Source organism: Nanorana parkeri, unplaced genomic scaffold (genome assembly GCF_000935625.1).
Source record: "Nanorana parkeri isolate BGI_ZX_2015 unplaced genomic scaffold, ASM93562v1 scaffold407, whole genome shotgun sequence".
NCBI classification, from domain to species: Eukaryota; Metazoa; Chordata; class Amphibia; order Anura; family Dicroglossidae; genus Nanorana; species Nanorana parkeri.
The window spans coordinates 275,583-300,357 of NW_017306675.1; the positions used below are offsets into that span (position 1 = coordinate 275,583).

The following is a 24,775-nucleotide window of genomic DNA, read 5'->3' on the forward strand; positions in this document are numbered from 1 at the left end:
CAGCGGTTGCAGCTTAGGACCGGGCTCTGGCACTCCACCACTGTCCTGAAATCATTAGTCTGTTTTGTTTTAGAAAAACTGTCACATGACAATAAACAAAAATGTATCAGTACTTGTACTTGAAAAAATGGTATCGGTGCATCCCTCATATATATTTGTAAAAAAATAATAATCATACATTAAAACAGGGATGCACAAATCCAGGAGCTCCACTTGCTCCTCAAAAATGACAGCTGCTTCTTAACTTTTGAATTATTCTCTAGTCCAGTCTTGGAGCTGGAAAAGTATCTGTACATGTACTTGTACCGAGTACGGTACTTGGTATCTGAACATACCTAGTTGTGTGCATTTTGGACAGAAATTTTATGGGGAATGGGTGATGTAGTTTTCACATGCTTCAAGATGCATACAATTTGCTAAGATTCCTTCTTTCAACTGCATATAAAGATACTCTGCAAATTCAAGTAAAGTATATTACAGCAATAAGACTTTCTTTGTATGTGTGTTTAGTATAAAAGTATGTTTTGTTATCCAGTAAAAATATGGTGCCTGGCTAAAAGGAGGGAAAGGGCTTTAGGTCAAAGTCTAATTGATCTCTATGTGTTTATTATGGAGATACCTAAGGAACAATTCAAAAGCAGGTGATGATTCCGCCCAGCGTTCTTCTTTAATGTATTTGGTTAGGCTACACTAAACTTTATTGCATAGGAAGGAAAGATTTTTTTCTGCATCATTACATCCAATGCTGCATTGTGCATCACAATCTCTTCCCCATACTAATTGCTGCATGGAAGTAGAGTCATTGCAGGTTGCCAATGTTCTCATAAAGTAATTGCAGCAAGAGACACAGAGGATTTAATTGTGATTCTAAAATAATAATGAGCATAGCAAAATGGAATGCCTGGAGGCAAACAAAACAATCCAGCCGCAGACCCCCTGAAAGATTGTCATCAAATACAAAATTTCAACATTCATTTCTGCACATCATCACAAGGAGGGACATGACAAAGGGTCTCAGAAAAGGAAAGCTAATGGTATAGCGTATGGCTTGCTGTCTTCATTGTGCCAAAGCTGTGCATGTTATGCACTAGGTAGACAGATTACTCAGAAGAGACGTGCAAGACCTGGTTGCCCTGATCCAAGTAAGTACTAATGAGGAAACATACGGAAGGCAGAGGATCCTTAAAGATCAGTATAGAGATCTTTGGTGCAAATTGAAGGAAAGGAAATTTTCTGGAATATTGCTTCTGTTTTTTTAACAGAGGATGGAGCTCATGGAGCTAAACATATTTTTAAGTCTTCATGCATGATCGAAGGATTTGGGTTTTAGAACATTGGGCTGACTTTTTTGTGTGATCCAAACTATATTCTAAAGACAGTTTGCACCTAAATGAAATGGAGTCTGCTGTTTTAGGGGAGATTACTGGGTAGGGCGCAAGTGTATTAAAACTGGGTGGGTGCGGGGTTGTCTGAATATAATGAAAAATATAGATCAGATAGGCTAGACATTAGGTGGGAGTGAAATGGTGGGGAAAGGAATGGTATAGCAGTGGGTAAAGAGATTCCTGTGTTAAAGCAAATGCAGAAGTGTACAACTTGCAGAATAAATAACATGTGAATAGATATTTAATGTATGTGTTTCCTTATGTCAGAAGCCTGGCACCCATAACAGGGGGGTTTTAAAGGATATTCCTGAGAGAGTCATACAATAAATAACATCTCTATTTGATCTTACCTTTATAGAAAAAAATGTTCATTGTAACCTAGCAACCAAAAATTGATAAAAGATACAGGCCAATCATTTGGCTTAATATTTTTTCATTCTCAGGGTTATTTTTAGCTTCTTCACACCACGTTTCTATATTTAATCCAAATCTGTCTCAGTTTGCTTATTACAAAAGGTCCCTCCTTGTTTCATCCTTGAATACATAATAGATATTTATACCTTGCATGGTGTGCAGTACATTCTAACCATTTCCCAGTACTCAGTGGGAGAAGGAAACACAAAAACAAAACAAACAAAACATGTTTCTAATTAATTCTTATGATCAACCTTCTTCTTTTCTGTAACTGTTTAATCAAAATATATCCAGCAAAATAAATTGGAAGTGACTTTGCACGCTATAGAAATCAAATGCATTATTTGAAATGGTCTCATTTCAGTTTTCCTATGCATAAGACAATTTGTGGAGTAAGCAACGTCTCGTGCAGTGTGTGACCGTTGCATTATTCACATTTAAACAACAAACCGTTTTCCCGACAGTCAACTGAAAGACTGGAATCAACGTTGACGTTTTGAATTCCCTTAAATGGGGTTTCTATTTTTGCCTGTGACCTCATGACCTTGTATGAATCATGACAGCATACTGACAAGCTGTTTTTCTGTACAGTCTCTGCCTATTAATATTAAAGAATCTACTCCTTTGTCTATAAAATATTTCTGCTAAGAAACTAATAAGACGGTAACAATGCCAGCATATGGAAGAAGCTAAATGAAATGAGAACAAATCTAGAACAGTATAATCAATTGTGGCTAAAATTACCTTTCTGCCCATGTTTCTTGTTACATACATATTTCGGGTGTAATATGCAACATGGTCGGATAGCTGACAGGATATGTGAATTGAGAAATTGGCAGTGGCAGAGGGACTTCTAGTTCTCAATAGAATACAAGCGCAGTGATGTAACCGCACTTGTAGTCCATTCATTCTTCCCCCCATCCAAGTTAATGAATATCTGTACCAAGGTACGAAACCTGGAAGGGAGGAAGAGACTTCAGGAAGCTTAGCTCTAATTGTGGTTGCAATGCTTTACGGGCACCAATGCAAAAAAATAATAAACTCACATTTTTTCTTTTATTATTTTTTTTTTTCTTCAAAAAAAAGAATTCTCCTTTAAATGCAGACAGAGACATTACTAATGTCCACCCTTATTGTGTCTAGCAGGACTTAATGCAAAACAAACCCATTTTAGTGCAATACCATCCGGGATGTATTCAGCAAATGCACTGAAACAGTATGTACTGCCCAACAGTCTGTGTTGACGGGCTTTGGGCTTGTGTCGATGGCATACGTTTGACATGAGTTAGGGACACTTCTGAGGTGATTCAGAATTCATTGATATTCTTTTGACCTCATTCTGACCTCCATTTGACCTGCTTCAAGAAGGCTTTACATTCCCATAGACTTGTACCTGTTGACACAGGCCCAGAAACAAGATTGACATCAGTTATGCAACATACTGATCGCCACCGAGATTCGGTAGCCACAGCCCCATGAATGAAGGTAAGTGTGCTACTAGCAATACAAAAGAGAGGAAGATCTGATATGGATGCCAATTTGAGTATTTCCAAAAATACACTTAATAGGCACAATAAGAGTACAAACATTATTATAACATAGTTACGCAGGTTGAAAAAAGACACAAGTTCATTCAGTTACTCACTGTTGATCCAGAGGAAGGCAAACAAACCCTCTAAAGCATGTTTCAATTTGCTCCAACATGGGGAAAAAATCATTCCTGATCCCATAAAGCAATCTGATATTCCCTGGATCAACAATCTATGATGCTTAATATACCTATAAGAGCTCAATATCCAGTAATATTCTGTGCATTTAGGAATACATCAGATTTTTTAAAACAGTTAACTGAGCTAGCTAGAACTAGGTCCTGGGGAAGTCTATTCCACATGTTCACAGCTCTAACTGTGAAGAATCCTCTCTGTATGCAAAGGTTAACCCTCTTTTCCTTTGCTCATATCCCCCCTTAATCGCCTCTTCTCCAGAGAGAACAAATTCAGGTCAGTTATTTTTTCCACATAGCTGAGCTCCTTCATCCCTCTTATCAGTTTAGTTGCCCTTCGCTACACTTTCTCCAGTTCCACAACATCCTTTTTGTGAAAGGGTGCCCAAAACTAAACTGCATATTCCAGATGAGGTCTTACTAATGCTTTGTACAGGGGCAGGATTATGTCTCTGGAGTCTAGACCCCTTGTAATACAAGAATGTATTTTGCTTGCTTTAGAAATTGCAGCTTGACATTGCATGCTATTATTGGGTCTATGATCTACCAGAACACCCAGATCTTTCTCCACCATTGACTCCCAAAAACATACTCCCCCCTAGAGTGTATGAAGCATGCATGTTTTTAGTCCCTTAAGTGCATAACTTTACATTTGTCAACATTAAACCTCATTTGCCAAATAGATGCCCAATCACACAACAATTCAGATCTGCTTGTAGGTTTGTAAGGACTGTATTCCACTACATAACTTGGTGTCGTCTGCAAACACAGAAATGGTACTTTTAATCCCCAACTCTATGTCATTTATAAATAGATTAAACAGTAACAGGCCCAACACTGAACCGTGGGGGACACCACTAACAACCTCAGACCATTCAGACCACAACTTAATGCAATTAATAAAAAGAACACCTGTCATTTACCATTAAAAACAGAAACTATTGTCCACATAAGCTAACAGACGTGCAACACCCCCTAACTCCTAACCTCTCCATGGAGGAAAAAAAATGCTTGGCAACAGTTGATATACAGTAATAGAGCTAAGCATTAAAAAACACTACGACAGTGTAAAAATGCCAAGTAAATAACGATCACATGGAATCCCTTATATTTGCAAGCATATTCAGTCACATTTCCATCAAGCACTATTATCAAAGGAGTCCAGCTATATTATGAATCTCCTGTACAAAGTCCAGCCTTTCTCAATGAAAGTGCATATATCAGAAAAGAGCAGTTCTGTGACACTCCTATAGATTGGCAATTATGATTCAAAGTTCCATTTCTTGCAATAAAATGCTCAAATCAAGGAATTGATCACTGATCACTGATGAGCGCTTTATTGCAAAAAAAAAAAGAAAGAAAGAAAAGTTTCTTGACTGTCTTCCAAGTATGCAGCATGTAAGGAGCATAAAGTCATAAGGTCTTATCTGCATATTGATTCCAGGTCATCGACTCAGAAAGTATTGAAGCAACTGAATAGTTATGTATTTAGCCAGTTTAAAAAAAATAGACAAGTCCATCGAGTTTAACCAAATAGAAAAATATAAAATAAATAAACACATTTAAATCCTGCATATACAGAACCCTAAACCCACAATTGGCACAGAGAAAGGCAACAGAACAGTTAAAAAGCATGGAGCAATTTGGTCCAATAGAGAACAATTTCCTTCCTGATGACCTACGGTAGACAGTAGACATGTAACCCTGAAAAAATGTTGTTTCATTTAATTTTGGATTTAATCAGATTTTTACTTTTTTTTTAAATTACAGATGTGAAATTCGATTTGGTTCATTATTTGGATTTTGGATTATACAAATTTTCGTTTCTCAACAATCCAATTTTGCATTTCGGAACTATTCAGATGGGGTTCTTTAATTATAAATGAATTTCATTTTTGTTTTGGGGTAGGGGGTTGGTCATTTTTGTTCTGACACTGTGTGCTCTCCTACTGCTCTTATCCACTCTCTCTACTCCACAACAGGAAGTCACATGACTGTCCCTGTAATGCAACCCCCAACAGCCAAAAATTCATTCATTAAACATGCATGCGAATTTGTTCGCATCCGGACATTCAAATTCTGAAACTCGGATGCATCCAAATGTCAGAATTTAACGAAATTCATACAAATATCCATTCGGAACAAAACAAAATTTACATGTCTAGTAATCGGATATTCCCTGGATCAGTGGATGAGGTGTTATTAATAGCCAGTTAAATCCTGTGCATTTGAAAACACATCCAACTTTAAATTAATAATAATAACAATATTAATAATAATAATCAACACAGTTGGATAGACAAAGTTCATGAGGAAATCTAATCCATATTTTCACAGCTCTTACAATGAAAAGCTTTTTCTATGCAAAGGTTAAGTCTCCTTTTCTCCAGACACATAGGGGTTGATTTACTAAAGGCTATTCACTCAGCAAGGGAATGTGCACATTGCAAGGGAATTTTCCATAAGCCTAGTAAATGAGGTTAATCTCTGCTGATTTCCATCATCCATTCACATGCAAGCAAAAGCACTGGATTTTTAAAATGTTCCTTTCTTGATATTGTTTTTTCTTTGCAAATTGAATTTTCACGACATTCACTAAGCTATGGGAAAATTCTCATTCTTGCAAAGTGAAAATACCCTTGCAAAATGAACAGTCTATTTGCCTTTAGTAAATCGACCCTAAAGAGTGTCCCCTTGTCATTTGTAGTGACCTTAAAGTCAACAACTTTATACCCAGTACACTATATGGACCATTTATGCATGTATACAATGTGATCAAAATAGATTTTAAGCAATGGTGGCATTCAGGTTTCTCCTTTTAAATGTATAAAATATATTGTGATATTTAGATTTTATGCTAAATTTTTAATGATGAACTATTCAATCGTCAATTCAATGGTCACTCTATTTCATTTGTAAATTCAAATGAAAACCTGCAGTAGAGTGTAAAAATATTTTTCCCAGAGAAGGAATTTTATATTTCAGTAATATCTAAAGCAACGATGAGAACATTTTTTTTTGTGTTGCTTTTTTAAGCCTTCGGAATCTCTGGAGATTTCTCAACTCACCGTCTCTGCCTCTACAGCTGTAGAAAGGCTCTTTTGCATCATAAATTATTCATATGTGCTATTTTCCATCATTAACATTGCTTGAGCTACCCAAACAAGTATTGAATTTTTCTGTGTGTTTAGTTTCCTCTTAGTTTTCAAGGCAGATTTCACTCCACTTACTATCCATTAGCCATTTTATTTAATTTGGACTGAAAAAAATACATTATCAAAGAATAATGAAGTATTGGATATGGTAAGATGGTGCTTGCATAGTAGTGTCAATGTACAGTATAAGCAACAGCTCTTGACAGAATGTATCACATCACCAAAGCAGAGGGAGTAAATAGCTTTGAACACTGCCAGCTTTGCTATAACCTTGGAGCAAAATACACTTTAAATGTCATGTCTCTATGCAGTAGAAAATATTTTTTAAATATCTACCTGAAATAGTAACTGGTGAAGGGATCCTGTTACTACTAATCAATTCTATTTTAAATATCATTTAAATTAAAGTATATAGAAACCTACTCAGGAACACCTCAAATAAGCTTTAAAATGTTAATGTAGTTTCAAAAGTAATTTATAATATTTATAAATCTGCAGCTTTTATTAAAATAATGCCTGGTGATCCTTTCATAAAGGACCTTGTTCAGACACATCCTGTTATAGGGTGACAATGACCTTTTCCTGTTTCCCAGTAGTCACCATTCCAAAGGAGACTATTAATGGCCCATTTGACACACATCTTTCAGCATGGTCCACTGTTGTCACAATCAGTAAACACACCCTGAGAAATGCCATGCAGCCATCACTGGATTGAGTGCAGGAACAAGTTAGTAGCTACAAAGAGGATGCTTGAGATCAGCAGCACTGAGATGCAACAAAGGATGACAAAAATCAGAAACTGTGGGGTCTATTCACAAAGCTGTTGAAAGATCCAGCCATCGTTTCTGCTGATCCTTTGGCTAGCTTTGTTTATGGGAGGCCTTCGGTTCAATAGAACCGAAGGGCTGCTGTTCTGGCTGGCCCGATGTATGGCTGAAATCAGCTGTACAAGCCCGAAGTGAATAGCCGAACAGCGCTCTGCTCACTTCACTTCGGGTCGATTATTCACTCGGCTGCCTATGGCAGCTTTGTGAATAACCCCCTGTATTCTTTTCCACATTCTTGACAACCCCTCTTTTCCCCCAGGTATAGGGCCACACGCTTACCCGAGCTTGAGGGACCTGGGGATTGATAGAGGCATGCATCTACTGAAGAACTCGGAATGGCCCTCAACTCAAGCCCTCCGTACCGATCCAGAATATGGTCCTTTAGATTTCTGGTCCGCTATACGTTTAGCTCATTTTCTATCCACCATCCCCCCGACGCCCAACCACAATAGACCACTTACTCCATTTGAACAACTCTGCATACAAACTGACGCCCCACATCACGTTCTCTCTTTTTGTTATAAGCAACTGATCCAACCTCAGGATGCACCCTCGTTATGGTTTCTTACGAGATGGGAGGAGGAACTTCAGATTAATATACCACCAGAAGCCGTAGCTAAATTGTTATCTCTATCTTATCGTTCAGCAATCAGCAACAGATACCAAGAGTCAGGCTACAAAATTGTGACTAGATGGTACCGCACACCGCAGACCCTCCATTCATTATTTCCAGACTTGGCGAACCAGTGCTGGAGGTGTCAACAGCCCTCAGCAGTCATGTTACATATATTCTGGTCTTGCCTGGCCCTCCTGCAGTTTTGGGATAAGGTACACACCCTCACTCAAAAAGTTACTGATTTTCAGGTTCCCCGAGACCCTGCCTTCTTTCTCCTTCATCACAATAACATCCCCTTGCGTGCCTATTCTCCCTCACTCACTAGACACATAGTAAATGCAGCAAGGGCTTTTATACCGGCTACCTGGAAAATATCTGAACCACCGACCATCCGACAGGTTTTGGACCGCATCCATGATATTTGCCTCATGGAGGATCTCACAAACTCAATCTCTTCAAATTAATTGTCATTCTCAAGTACTTGGCTCCCCTGGATGGAGTTCATGAGGTCACCTGAATACCTCACTCTTGGAGTGTAATTAAAACATGACGGGAATAGGGGCTTATCATACCTACCTCTGACTTAGCTTCATTCCTCTCCCTTTATTCTTCCTTTCTTTCTCCCTATTTCCTTTACCTAGATCTTATGCCTTTTTCGCCAACGGATAGCCAATTTCTTAGTTCCTCCATCACCTCCCCTGCCTTTTATTCTGAATCCCGAGATATAGGCTGGCTCCCCGCATCCACGTGTCTCTTGAATTAAACTCCGTCCTCATACTACCTGCGATATCAACCGTGAGGTGTCATGATTAATAGACGCTTTAAATGACTGTCCACGATCTGGGTCTTTCGTCCCAATCTTATTAAATGAGTTAGAATGCTGCTGTCTTTTATTTTTTATTCGCTCTTTTTGTTCTACACCCCTTCTTTTCTCTGATACTTCTTTCTTTAATCATTTAACCCTTTGAAGCCTGCAATAATGCATTTTTGAAAAACACTGAATCGACCTTGTTAGCATTTACATGCAAAGAATGTAATTTGAATACCTTTCTGTACTACCTGATTGACGCATTGCGTAAACCTTTAAAACACTTTATAAAATAACCCCCTGTATTTAATTTTAAAAAAAGGCAATTTTGCTTGTTACACAATGCATGCTAAATACCTGTCTTCCAGTTAGGGTTTACATCTACTTTAAAATATATGGAAAAATAGAAAATGAACCACCTATGTAAATGACAGAATAAAGACAGGTGTATTGCAGAAATTAATATATCCTTACTTAGTTTAGAACTTCCATATTAAAACATGTATTTTAGGACATTGGGCATAGCACTACATGGTTACTCATTACTGTGGGTCCAATTATATAAACATCACATAGGGGGCAAAGAAAGGAGCTGATTTTGGGCCAGTTTAGCTAGGTGAGGCCCAAGCTACTAATTGCATTCAGTTAGAAAAATTAAGAACTGTTGCATAACATTTTTTCTCTGCTTGGGGATGCTTCTGAAGAACCCCAGTATGAGCAAGGACCATTTGAAACCTCACTGCACACACAAATATGTAAAGAGGCTCCCAAAATACATAGTAATCTGCTACATTGTAATGAGCCTGAGTCAGGCTATGCTGGTTGTCTGATTACCCCAATTGCATAGTAGTTCATGGGAGTGTGAGTGATCCTACGTTGGGTGAAACAGTACAGAAATGTTTATATGGGCTGTTCATTCAATGCTCGTTAATTTTCAGCATATTGCGCTGCTTTTGGCATAGCAATGTAATGCCTGAAGTGACTCTCTTATTATAACAAGAAAAAAAAACTGTTGTCAGCTTTCAGTGCAACTGCTTTGCCCATATTCTGGGCTGTTCTGATTGGGCAAAGCTTACACATGTCCTGGCAGTGTTGGAACGTGCCTGCCTCTCCCTGCCCCCATACATTCCTATTGGCCCAATACTTTGAGGGTCTGTCTCACTGGTGAATGGGAACGTGTGGCAGGGAGCGGGAAGGCCTTGACACTACCACTCAGGAGCGTAACTACTCATGGGGCCCCATACCAAAATTTTGGTGGAGCCCCCTCGGCGACCCCTTAAAGTCTAAATCAACAACAGGTAGCAGGAGAGCTGTCCGCATACTCTCCTCCTACACATCTGATGTCAGCTCTTTTTGATTGGAAATGTTATAGGGGGTACAGGGTTAACAGCAACTTCTGCAATCGTTCATGGGGCCCCCTTCTACCCCTAGGCCCCATAGCAGCCGCATGGGCTTCTATGGCTATTGTTACGCCCCTGCTACCATGGATATACTGTATACCTGTCCTGTCTGCAGCAGTCAATGTACGAGAAACATTTGCCCAACAAAGGCAAAAGACAGTACAGAAATGTTCATATTGACCAAATTAGCTTCTCAGTCCCCATGTCTCACATGACTAGAGAACACAGGAGAAGATGTATTAAGTGTTTGGGGGTAAACATGTTTCCAAAGACAGACTGCAATCATGAGTATGAAACCTCTAGTGATACCAAGTACAACCAAGTTCTGTACCCCTTCCATGTTTTTGGTCAGGTTGAAAAGTCAAAGGCAGTGACCACTTACTCTTACTGCGAGTAACACAGGCAGTGCTTAATTATCTCATTTGACAAGCTAATGTTACAAGAAAGGAGCTGGACTGAATTCATTATTACCATTGTCATGGCATATGTCTTGTTTCGATTGTGATACCATTCTTAAATACATGTTGATATATTTATCTGTACTGAAGCATAGAAATTGTGCATTACAGTTCTTCTCCTTAAATGCAATTCTATCTTTTAGACATACTGTATGCATTCGGATTCGGACCAACTTGCTGAATAACGAAATTCCGTTGATTCGGCAGTTCGTACGAATCTGAAATAACAAGTTATTATATGCCCAAATATATGAAAAACTGGGCATATATTATTTCATTTTGCATGGCCACCACCCATTCATGCGAATGAAGTCACCCGACGCCGGCGTCAGGTGACGTCATGCGCCCTGCTTCCAAGATGGCAGTGCAGAAGGTGTTGGTGGCCAATATGGTTTATACAGTTTTTTTCTTAAATTGTGCGCTTTCGGATTCGTAGATTCGTTGCCTGCGAATGCAAAACAGCATGATTATTCATTTCATCCATTTTTTACGCTGTGCGCATATCTACCATCTTTGTATTTTATCAACAATAATGTATATTGCACATGCCTTACATACAAGTATATAAAATGCCATCATAAAGCATGAAACGAGCAGCAAGTAGCAAGTACAAATGCAAAAGCCATATAAAATCACTTCCGGGTGAACTTTACACTATAATACTAACTTAGAATTTGTATTTATTTAAAATACATAACAATATAGTTGCCCTCTAAAGCCCATCTTAGGGTAAAACCCCAAAACCTCCACTTGCAGAAGGGCTGCCCCCACATTGCATCAGTTAAGTGCTCGTTGAGATTGAGGGTACCTGGGCGAAAGCATTTCTACTTGGTCCCCATGCAGTCAGAAATCTCCTTGTCTCCCCCACATTCTGGCTTGTGGACTGTTGTGTGGCATCCTCGCGTATAATGCAGGAATATAGGTCCTGCACTGTACTCATTATGTCAGTGGGCCTACGACCACAAAAGCCCAGGGGAAAGAAGATGTAGTTGCTGGGCAATGTTAGCAGGGATCTAAACTCAGGAGCTAAATCTTACAAATGCATTCAGTTACCTTAAAGGAGAACTATGGGGTCAGTGTTTTTCCCCATAGTTCTCCTTAGGGTAACGGGAGGACACAAAGAGATACTCAAATCAACTCTGAATTCATGCTGACACTGTCCTGCCTTCTGGAGGGTGGCTACTTTTGTTCAAAATGGTCCCTGTTTGTGTTGTAAAGTAGCCACCGCTCGAAGCTCACTCCCGTGATAGGCTGCAATCTCACGTTTAGTTTACTAATTTGTTTTAAAATTGTAGTCCATCATGGGAATGAGCTTGGAGCAGTGACTACTTTACAACATCCGAAGCGCTCAGAATGGGAGAGGGAGTGGCAGGACTAAGAGATAGGTGATTGGAATGCAAATGTGCTGACAAGGAACATGTGAAATAAGCAGAGAACATAGTGACCTCATCAGACTCCTGCTGATGGCAAACCAGGGGTAAAGCAAGGACACCACTGTGTCCCTTTTACAGGAAAGATTCCCTGGTCTAGGGAGTTTTACAGAAAGAACATGAAAACCCCTACCATAGCACATGGCCATGAAACACATCGAAAACAGGATATTAAAACAGAAATAAAAAGTCCCTTTATGAATCAATTCCCAGCACACACACTCATGTGAGGATGGCAAAAATCATTTCAAATGTTTAGACAACACACCCATCTTCTGACCAGGTAACAAACCATGATAGCACAGGCTTCCCCAAAACATTGCAATGACTTAAACAACACTTCAAAAAACACAACTCAAAATCATTTATAAGAATTGTGCTATTGTCTGTGCTTTCTCTGTGGGACCACACAGATGATCATCAGGAGCTCATTGCTTCTTCATCGCATCTGCTGTGGAATTTATGGATTTGTTAATCCACAGTGTCTGCAGCTACAGAGGTAAATGAAGGTTTATTTATGATAGATAATTACGGTTTGTGAAGAATATGTTAATACTTGAACTGCCGTAGACTGGCTCCAAGTTTCGTTTCAGGACAAATACTTGCTAATTCCCATCGCTTGTCCAGTGAAAGTGCCTTGGTATCCCCAGTATTTTTTTTAATAACCAGCACCAAATAATGTATCACTTAATAATATTGATAGCCTTCTTTTTCACAACTGCTGCCTATGAGTGCTGGAGTTTAACAGGACATAATAGGAGCCAAGCTGTACCAAGCACAGTCTCTAAGTATCACCATTCACTGAATACCGAAAGTACAAAACCATTTTCAATGAGCAGTAGCAACTATCAAAGATGACTGATAATGGGTATAGAAGAAGTGACCTGATCCGTTCATCATGAAGCCATTCATACCTTCAAAGAATAACATCCAAACTACAGATTTGTATAGTCTTGTTATCACTACACTACCCACATTGTTGCTTCGCTGTACTCTTAAAATTCTTTATAATGCTGTTCATTTTGCTGATTTGTGTGACACTCTGTACCATGCTCTGTATACAATAAAGAGTCCCGTATTTAAGAGAAACAAATTAGCAAAGACCCTATCAAAGACTACTAAAAATTAAGGATCAAAAGTGAAAATATATACTATTTGATTAAATAATAAAAACTACATAACTTTAAAGAGCCTCCACTTTCTAATAAAATTAACTTTACTAGGTCTCGCTTTCTGGTATAGCTGCTTTGGCTTCTTGAGTTGTATAGATTATAGGTGACCATACATACATCTGTGATTGGTTTAGGTATGAGCAATGACGAACAAGCGGTTCATTATCCGTTAAAATATCTAACAATGCAACACACACAGTACTGTTCCACACTTTGCGATCAATTTGTTTTCACCATGTGTTATCAACTTGGCGTCAAAATTGAGCAACAGCATGCTAAATTGATCGAATGGAGTCCTTGTTTTGCATTTTTTTCTATTTCATTCAAATCGCATTACATGATCCTTTGTATGCTTGTAATGATATGTGTGTGGCCACAATAAGAGGGTTGCAAAAAAAGAGGGGTGCCTATTTATGTTCATATAACTTGCATTGTGCTTTTACAGCCTCAAAGACTGGGGGGTCTATTCACTAAGCTGCCGTAGGCAGCCGAGTGAATAAACGACCCGAAGTCAAGTGAGCCGAACGTGTGTTTGGCTATTCACTTCAGGCTTGTACGGCTGATTCCCGCTGTATATCGGCTGAAATCAGCCATACATCTGATGCACTTCGGCCGACCCGAAGTGCAGAAGGAGTTCGACTCAGCCAATCCAACATCTGGATCGGCTAAGCCGAACCTCCGGCAGGCTAGTCTCTGCTGTTTGGCCTATTCTCATAGATGCTGAACAGCAGTGAGTGAATAGCCGAATGCCGCAGACTTCGGGAACTGTATGGGCTATAGTGAATAGCCCGTACAGCAGCCCTTTGGTTCTACTAAACCAAAGGGGTCCTGGGGCCGAAGCTAGCTGAAGGATCAGCCGAAGCTACGGCTAGATCCTTCGGCAGCTTAGTGAAGAGACCTTTGGGGGATCCAATATGCAAATAGCAACTTCAGGAGCAGAAGCTATGCTTGGCCCCACCTTTTCCTATCTAGCACAGCACTATGCAATTAGATGAGCACATATGCAGCCAATTCTAAATGCCTGATTACCATTACTGATGTGTTTTTAACATTTTTTTAACCACTTGCCACTGCTGCATTGGCGGGTTGCCGTCGTCAGACGGCATTTTTTTTCTGCTCGCGCGCGCCCCCTAGCGGGCACGCATGGGCACAAGCCAAAATTATTTTTAAGCTTTAGACAAAGTGGGAAAGCTTAAGATCCCGTGTCTGGTTTTTACTGCTATCTGATGCTCTGTTAGATTTTTTCTCACTTTGTCACGTGTCTCGCTGATAACAGGAAACATACATGAAATGAGGGAGAATCTAAAACAGGAAAAAAAACAAAATTAAAAATTTGAAAGCGGTTCTATCCTTCACCTAATATGTTAAATAAGCTTTTTTATTTCTGTCCTTGTTGTGGTTGGAGAGTTTCCCTTACTTACTCAGGGGCGGAACTAACGGTGTTGCAGTCGGTGCGCCTGCCCCGGGGCCCAAGGCTGGGGGGTCCACTGACAGGGGAGGAGTTGGAGAAGGCTAGGGCCAGCACCGCCGATCCGGCGGCAGAGGAGGCCGGGCCCAGGAGCAGCGTTCCAGCGGCAGAGGAAGCTGGGCCCCATTAGTGCCAGTCCAGTGGCTGAGGAGGCCAGCAGCAGCAGGTAAGGAGCTGCATGTGCAGGGAAAGGGACCAGCCCACCTGAGACCCTGCAGAGCCCACTATCGAGAGTCTCTGTCTCCGCCAGAGTCCAGTGCATTGCTATGTCCAGGGTTAATTTCATTGCTATGTCCAGAGTCCAGTGTATAACTAAGTCATAAGTCCAGTTCGTTACTAATTCCAGAGTCCAGTACGTTACTATGTCCATACTGTTCTGCATTGCTGTATAATGTATTGCTGGAATTTATAGCCCCCCTACAGCCGGTGCCATTCTGCATTAGAGTGTAAGCTTCTCTGTACATAAACTAATGTGACAGGCTCAGTGTTCTCTGTACAGCACTTTGGTATATGTCAGAGCTATATAAATGTATAATAATAATAGTGTGAGACTGTGGGGGGACATTAGAGTGTAAGCTTCTCTGATACAGAGACTGTCGGGGGGTTAGGGGGCCAAGTGAAATCCGCTCCTGCCCCCCAAGATTGAGAGGAGGGCCCAAGATAAAATCTTGTACCAGGGCCTTTTATTCCTTAGGTCCGCCACTGTACTTACTATCTGGTAAAATACTGTCAGTAGGACAGGAAGATCTAACGCAGCCCTAAATAGCAGATAAAACCTAACAGGGCTTGTAACCCTTCCTCAATGTAGCCAAAAATAGGAAGAAAAGTTGATTTTTTTTCTGTAGTGTACACATTTTATTGGTAAGATATGCTCTGTGATTACCACACACCATACAAATCATTTTAACAGAAGATCCTGAAGTATAGCTATATGTTGTAGAGTGCCTGGCTAAAAAAAAGTCACACACTAATATTTAATTGGACCGGCTTCAGCATTGATTATGGCACGCATGCACGCATGACACGCTTATGCAATGTCATTGATGATGGGAGAGTCGGACCACTGTGTAAAGTCTTCTCCAGCACATCCCAAATATTTGCAATGGGGTTAAGGTCTGTGGTGGCCAATCCATGTGTGAAAATGAAACCTCAGGCTCCCTGAACCTCTCTTTCACAATTTAAACCCAAAGATTCCTGGCAATGTTATCTTGGATTATGCCCGCGCCATCAGGGAAGAAAAAAATCAATTGATGGAAAAATCTGATCATTCAGTATATTCAGGTAGGCAGCTGGCCTCATTTTCTGGGCACATAACGTTGCTGAACCAAAACCTGATCAAGTAAAGCAACCCCAGATCATAAAACTGCCCGAAATCCAGGTGGTGATTTTTTTTGGCCAGGGAGCGCATGTTCTTTTTTATAGAAGCTGTACTCGCACAAAGGTCACTGGAAAGCCCAAAATATTCCAAGTCATCTACAAGTGTCTTTAATTATCTAAACAGGAAGAACAATGAATGCATCCATTTCCTAAACAACTTCTAGATAAGATATTTCCTGCACTCTGCTTCTCATAACATTCTAAGCCGGACATAACAGCAAAAGGAATTATTAGTAAACAAAATACCCTAAAGGCAGAAGGACTATAATTCTAGACAAAACTGACTATATGACCTCTGCATTTTATATGCCTTAACCAATGTCATATGCCAATGTCAAATTTACTCTGAGTGGCCAGATTATTATGACCACCCCATCAGTACTTCGTTGGGCCACCTTTTGCCTTCAATACTGCGGCGATTCTTCTTGGCATTGACTCCACGAGATGTTGAAAGGAGATGAGAGGAATCTATTTCAAATGCTGATTAAATCCCTCAAATCACTTAAATCCCTTACAATGAATGCTGCTCCACTCCCCTCCCCCCGATCCTAAATCCTCCCTTCTCTAAACTAGTAAAGTGACTGCTGCTGGAGACTGTACTGTTACATGTCTTGTAGTTGACAGGAAGTTCAGAGAAGCTGAGTTAATAAGGTTGGAGCCAGCTTTTTTAAAACACGATGACTGTAAGTAAGTGTGCAATGTATATTTGTTTAATCTCGATTCATTATTGAAATTAGTTTGACAGTTTAATATTAGGCGGGGAACATTGTTTTCTGGCCACTGTTGCTTCTTTCTTTCTTTTGTTTGATTGCATGAAAATTTAAATGAAAAAGTCTGAATAGACTCACTCTGTACACTGAGCAGAGCACAGAGGAACAGAGGATTTCATAGTCCTACCTTTGCTCAGGAATGTGTTAGCAAACCTACCAAATCCGTGAGTAAAGTGGTGGATATGAAACGGCTCTGATTACAGGCATAGTGGCATAGTGGTGGATAGAAAGCCAGTTTTATGATGTAGGTAGGACCTATTTTTTAGAGAAGAGGTGTGGGTACTCATCCCCCTTCCCCATTCCTTGGGCACCTTAGGAAAGTAGTAAAGTGTCACGCACAGCACTGAATGGTGGGTGTGGCCAATTTGCAGTTGGAAGGTGTATGGTTCAATAAAACCTGAGTCTACTTTCTTTACATATGACACACGGATGCCACAGTCATTGTACCCAATATGCTTTTTTTTACTGTGCCACCAGCAAGTGTCTAACAGACATGTACAACACTCAGCATCATCATTAAAAAAAAGAATGAAACTCTTATAATAGATATGCTTTTTAGTCTACCTCAAAGAAGAACTTCGTAAAATAGTCAGTGACTACGTAGCAACCAGCAACTGTTGAGACACTTTGGGTCAGAATAATATAGCGTAAAAAGTGCAGTGGTCAGGGCCACCCATCAGCTGGCATAGGCTGGCAATAGAAATTTGGCAGCTGGGTTGCAGGCCAGCCTGTTCTGTGGGGAAGGCATCACTTCCAAGCCCCAGGCATCCTGCTTGAGGTAGCAATTGCAGTACCTCCAGACCCACTTTTCTCCATCCTGTTGGTGCCACTGGCCTGGTCATGGTAGGTGATGTCGACAAAGGCCATGTACCACTCCTCCTTTTCCCCTACAGTGAAATTCATGCCAAGAAGAGGCAGGAAGCAATAGGAAAGCAGCCATGGAGTCAGAGCCAGGTTGTGGCACACAGACATTGGCATCTTATTTTCCTAGCTGTGTCTCTCTGTGTTAGAACCCCAGCTCTAGTGACATCCATGGGATGTGCACAGTAAGGGATTTCTTTTGTCTTTGTCCCACGGAGGAGATTTCCCTTCAATTTCTGTCCTGTAGACATATTATATTATAGCAAATCTCTACAATGTGATGGGAAATCCACTCCTTGACAGTTGTCACTGGAACAAGTGTCCTCATTGGAAAATCCCTCCTTTATGGCTGTTTTGGTAACAACTTAAAATTCTGATTTTCCACTTCACTCTTAGTGACAGTGGTCATCAAAAAAAAAAATTAAAGTGACACTAAATTCAGGAGTTAAACCTTAAAAGTGCATTCAAGTAACTTAACAATTAAAGGAGAACTATGGGGTTAAGGCTTATCCCCATAGTTCTCCTTAGGGTAACAGGATGACACAAACTAGCGTCCTCCCGTCACCCTAGGCTCAGTATACCGCGAGCACCTACGACTTGCTCAAGAAGAAGAAGCCGACAATCTCTGATGTAGCAAGCACTTCCAGTGTTGAAAGTGTAAACCAGGCCATACACCTATCAATTTTTTTCATTCAACCTGTGGGGTGAACGGAAAAAATTGACCCGATTCCTCCATCAACACAAACAGCGTGTCGATCAAGGAACTCTGCTGCTTACATTGTATTCTGACAGGTGCCGCTGGCACCAGTCAGAATACCCGATCAGAGCTTTGCTTAGCTGATTGAGAAATGCTGGCTAAAAGGGAGCCGACAGCCCCACACACTGTGCAAATATCGGCGGGTACATTAAAAACCGGCCGAAATTCGACCAGTGTATGGGCACCTTATAACATAACATTTTAAAATGTTATCTCAAGCCTAATTCATCAATAAACGTTCAGGTCTATAGGCCAATTAAAAGACAGCTTTCGTAAAATATTAAAGCTTGTTTCCTCTGATCTTTATATTTTTAGCAATCACCTATCAAAATATAGAAGTATTTAACAAACAATATTTGTTTCCACTTGGCTCAGTAAACTCATCACTCCAGTCATATAAAGGAAAGCTGCACAACTGGGGACAGATAGGGGTTTACTCTGCACACATTGGTTGCTTGAAGGAAAATGCTCAATTAAGTACAAATCTGTCAAGGCAAAATCTGTTTGTGGATGCACTGTTTGGATAAACAATAATGATTTGTAAATTTTGTGACTACAGTGAATAATGCAACTCCTCTTTGACATGACGTTTTTGTAGTTATGACCCCTTTTAGCCATTTCAGATTACCAAGGGAATTCCTCATACCCCCATCCACAAGCATTGTTTAGAAGCAAATATTCAGCAGAGAAAAACATTTATTGACAGTGTGGCTCACATGCCAAAAAATTAAGAAAACAGTACTCCAGGCTCAGAATTTATACTCAGGAAAATACTCATATATTAAAAATTCTATCCGGTATGAAAAGCACTCAATAAAATATCTAATAAATATTTTGCGCATTTATCATTTTGAATATCTGCGTTGGATACAGGGTTACAGAAGGCTTTACCTATAACAATTAAAGTGACACAAAACTGAGGAGTTAATCTTGAAAATGCATTCAAGTCCCTTAACTATTAAAAAAAATGTACCTTATCTGTGTATCACTCAGCTGTAGAGTCTCAAATCATCTCTGAATTCATGCTGACACTGTCTTTCCTTCTGGAGGGTGGCTACTTTTGTTCCCCATGGTTCCTGTGTGTGTTGTAAAGTAGCCACGGTGCCAAGATCACTCCCATGATGGATTACAATCTCAATACAAACTAAACATGAGATTAAAATTAGTAAACTAAAATTAGTAAACTAAACATGAGATTGCAGTCCATCACGAGAGTGAGCTTGGAGCGGTGGCTACTTTACAACACACATAGGGACCATGGGGAACAAAAGTAGCCACCCTCCAGAAGGAAGGACAGTGTCAGCATGAATTCAGAGATGATTTGAAGACCTACAGATCTGAGTTCAGTGTCATTTTAACAGAAATAATCTGCTGTTTCCTTATGCAGGTTAAAAAAAATAAAACTAATGTCTTATTGGCTTCTGTGGATGACATCATCGGCTTTCTTCTTCTGCCATTTTTCTATGGAAGGCCTATTGTTATTTGTAAGCTACTTGATTTGATCAAGTTAGCAGGAAAATAGGAAAAAGGAAAACTAGCCATTTAGATGTAAAATGTCTACCCCATTTAATGTTGCTTGGTTAAGGTTCATGCTTTGAAAGCTGATTCTGCTCAACGAATACATTCATTCCAAAGCTTCCTCAGTTAATTATCAATCATGGTTATTCTAGTCTCAAAAATAAAATTATTCATTTCAAAACTGTGTACAAGTTGTTTTTTGTTACAATAATGTGAAGAAAGACAGCTTATTCAGTTAAATATTCCTCCTCTGGCTGTATGAATATATGTACTGTGAAGACAGTTACAAATTCACACTAGAATAAAGATACATCAGTGTGTGAAAAAATGTGACTGATCAGCTGTTTCCTGCTGAACATTTAAAACACAGAATAAGAGTCCTACTGGAGAAGTCAAAGTTTTAAATGAGATCTCGGCAGTAACAACTGCAATCCAGTTATAATCACAGATAAGCGCTGGCCACCTGCTAGGGACATCCTGAAAAGAATGCCAGAATTACATCTACTAATTGGAGTACTATTAGCCCGTGGTCTGAGACCCACCCTGAGTCAGATAGTAATGAATGGACACAGATGTCGGCCCGGGGAGGCTCTTATTTTCACCGGTAAAGTAACAAATTTAGAGATTTTAATCTCTGACAATTCTATAAATTACTTTAGCAAGCAACATCTCACTTCACACCCTCACGCAACACAATAAAGTCTAAGTGCAAATGAGCCTCTGCTTCAAAACGAATGGAAACCTGTATAACTGTTTATTAGATATGTAGTAAGTGAAATCTCACTAGTAGATACAGATTCATACACATAGAAGCAAAATCAATGAATGAGAATATTAGAGGACTGCACACGTTTATGCAAACTAATGAATTGTATTTCCCTCTGGCATCCAACCAGGTTAGAGAAATTTCCATTTTTCAATGGATTTTAAACTTGATTGGATGTCTGAAACTACACAGAGCTCACATACGACTTGTGCCCCTTAGCAACATCTCATTCAAGTGTGCAAATGGTTTGTCCAAAGTATATCACTAATCATGTGTTTTCTTCTAATACCCAGATCATAGACAAATGTCTATTTTTTAATCCCCTCTTAACCTCACTTGGTGTTCAAAAAACACATGGACCCACAAATCTCAAATTAAACGTGCACCCTGTTGTAAATGAAATTCTAATTGAAAAATACTGTATGTTTGATCCCAATGCTGACTTCTCCTTCTAAACATGCATATAGCCCAGCTGTTATGTTGACCCTCTGGCTTCAATACTTTGTGTATCTGACCTGGAACCACTAAATAAGGATGTTTGGCTTTTCTCTGACTTTCACTGATCAACATGCAAGTTTTAAGTCCGTGGGATTGATTTACTAAAGGCTAATAAGCTGTTCACTTTGCAAGGGAATTTTCCATTAGCTTACTGAATTAGGTGAAGTTCTGCTGACTTCCATTGTCCAATCAAGTGCAAGCAAAAATACTGTTTTTCTTTTATTTTCATGCATGTTATTGGGTATTTCTTGCAAAGTGAATGTTCCACCACATTCACTATGCTAAGTGAAAATTCCCTTGCAAAGTGAACAGCCTATTTGCCTTTAGTAAATCAACCCCTGTGAAAGTATTGATACTATTAGGTCAGTGTAACAGCCAGGCAACCAGCAGTTTCGGAAGGAGCTCAGCAACGGCAACCCCATGATCGCTCACGGCAACCCATTTGCTACCTACTAGATTTTCATTTTTATTTTAAGAAAAGTAATGGCTTCCCAAACACAGTTTTAGAGCCTGACCTTGTAAGGCCCCTTTGCCTGGCACCTGTAAGTGTTTTCTTCTCATCAATGAAAATGTAACATGTACAATGCAGATGCTGGCCATACATGTAGTGGATTGCCAAAACACACACAAAAATAGCTACATTGCTAGTGTACTCAGTACTAAGAGCAGATCTGTAGAGATGTCAGCATCATGCAGCTGTCTTAGAGTCTTTGAAGAACAAGCTTTGGTTCAATGCAGATTTCTGTATCATTCTCACTGCATGATGCTTGTGCGTGAAAGCCCTCTGCGATATATGATTTAATAAACAAGAATCAACCATCAACAAGCCTTACCTCACTAATCCAGCCTATGTCAGCGAAGCATACAACAGCAGACAGCAAGCCCCCCCCCACCCCCAACATTACTGACAAGGTTGCAATGTATTTTGTCATATGGATAGCATGCTGTATAGTAGAGGAACTGTCCAGTGCTGATTCCCATTTACCTCCATGAATTCAATCAGAGCACCAAAGCTAATTCATAGACCCTGCAATGGCACATTTATAGCATACCAGCCAGCAATGACACCCTGCTGCACATCAAACATCCCTACGTTGGGTTTACTATACATCATCACCATTATATTACAAAACTGTGCATATGACTAGGGCTTTAAAGGTTTCAGCATAGTCACACGACCAATCCCAATAATATGTAACATAAAATAATACATCATCACTATCAGACAACTAAACCTAGCAAAGGCAGCTGGAGGATCGTGTGTAGTGAGTGTCACATGCTAAGACAGAGCTCACAGCTGTCACTAAAAAGGCTGCACTGAGCTCTTCTTTGTTTAAAGCCAAAGCCACCCATATGGAACCTTTCCCGATGTATAGCCAGGCCATTCTGCCAGCAGCAATACAGCTTGTGCTAATATATACAGCCACCCATCCTAAGGGAAAGGGGGAGGGGGTGCACCTAGGGGCTAAGTCAGTTTCAATCGGTGTAAATCATTCCAGCCAAGGCACAGACTTCCAATTCTCACTGCAATGAGATGGCAGCATAGCACCAGGTAGTGAGATCCGCATTGTGCATTGATAAAGGCAATGCATTGGTAACACAGAGGCCCCCACTGGTAACCAATCTACCGTCGCATCGCTTTGAAAATCCCTGCAGACCTTATATGAGAGAGCAAGATAGCGATCTATAGAACATGCGCTTTCAGGAAGGGCCACTGGAAAGTCAAACACATCCACTCCTATAGCTGGAGAGAGGCACACAATGGTGGCAGCTATAGGGTTAAAAAATAACAGCATAGGGCCTAACAAAGGAGAAGACAGTCAGGAGGCAGGTACTTTACCTGTATAATAAGTGTCCGGGCAGAATAAATCATAATCCACTGTGCCAAGCCAAGGTTTTATATCCAGCACGTGTCGGGCATGACTCAGGACGTTCAGCACTGCAGTAAAAGGACAGCTCCGGAGGTATCAGCGGAGGATCAGTGGAGATGTGCAGCAGTCCTGTCATACAGTAGATGCACCATATTCCAGCACAGGCAGCAGATGTGCTTACACGCTATAATCCTGCTACTGCCACTGCTGTTACTGCACTCTCTTCCCCTCCTCCTCCCTTCACTATTCACTCTCAAGGTACCAGGAAATCTGCAGCCAACCACAAGCTGCCGATCACTGGCTGCCAGGTCCTTTCTTCCCCCCTCCCACCACTCCTCCTATCATCACGTCCAACCTCAATATACTCTATTCCTCAGAGTCACTATACAGGAAATATAGGTAATCCTCACAAGCTCCCCAGACCTGCTTGCTTCAGTCTCCTAGAGCCAGAACAAGGGCTAGGTTATTCCTCACAAGCTCCCTAGACCTGATTTGCTTCAGTCTCCTACAGCCAGAACAGGGGCTAGGTTGTTCCTCACAAGCTCCCTAGACCTGCTTTGCTTCAGTCTCCTACAGCCAGAACAAGGGCTAGGTTGTTCCTCACAAGCTCCCTAGACCTGCTTTGCTTCAGTCTCCTAGAGCCAGAACAAGGGCTAGGTTATTCCTCACAAGCTCCCTAGACCTGATTTGCTTCAGTCTCCTACAGCCAGAACAAGGGCTAGGTTGTTCCTCACAAGCTCCCTAGACCTGATTTGCTTCAGTCTCCTACAGCCTGGACAAGGGCTAGGTTGTTCCTCACAAGCTCCCTGGACCTTCTTTTCTTCAATCTCTTAGTCAGAACAAGGGCTAGGTTGTTCATCACAGGCTCCCTAGACCTGTTTTGCTTCAGGACTAAAAACACAAAGCGCAAAGCTGACGCATCTCATGCATCCTTGTAATACACATTTAGTGCACTGATAAGCCTCTTCTGGAGTAATTGTCTCAAAATCTGCAAAACTGGTACACAATACTCTTCCAAAGTAAATCACATTTTATTCCAGATGCATGTGGATTTTTTATTTTTTTTTGGAAGAGCATTGTGTGCCGGTTTTGCCGTTTTTGAGACACCTGCTGAGACACAGACAGAACAGGGGCTAGGTTGTTCATCACAAGCTGCCTAGACCTGCTTTGCTTTAGTCTATAACCAGAACAAGGTCTAGGTTGTTCATCACAAGCTCTCTAGACCTGCTGTGCTTCAGTTTCCTACAGCCAGAACATGGTTTATGTTGTTCATCAAAGCTCCCTACACCTGCTTTACTTCAGTCTCCTACAGCCAGATGTTCACAGGCTCCCTAGATCTGCTTTGCTTCAGTCTTCCACATTCTGAACAAGGTCTAGGTTGTTAATCACAAGCTCTCTACACCTGCTTTTGTTTAGTCTCCTACAGCCAGGACAAGGGCTAGGATGTTCACAAGCTCCCTAGACCTGCTTTGCTTCACTCTCCTACAGCCTGGACAAGTTT

The 24,775-nt window shown here is 40.5% G+C and overlaps 1 protein-coding gene across 1 annotated transcript in view; it reads right to left on the bottom strand.

Annotated features, from left to right (window-relative positions):
- HECW1 (HECT, C2 and WW domain containing E3 ubiquitin protein ligase 1) overlaps positions 1 to 23,500 on the bottom strand; it is a 242,690-nt gene extending 219,190 nt beyond the window's left edge. Inside the window, exon 1 of the mRNA XM_018559623.1 lies at positions 23,244 to 23,500. Coding sequence (XP_018415125.1) covers positions 23,244 to 23,276 — 33 coding nt within the window. The 5' untranslated portion in view covers positions 23,277 to 23,500. The remainder of the gene's footprint in view (positions 1 to 23,243) is intronic.
- Between the last annotated feature and the right edge of the window lie 1,275 nt (positions 23,501 to 24,775).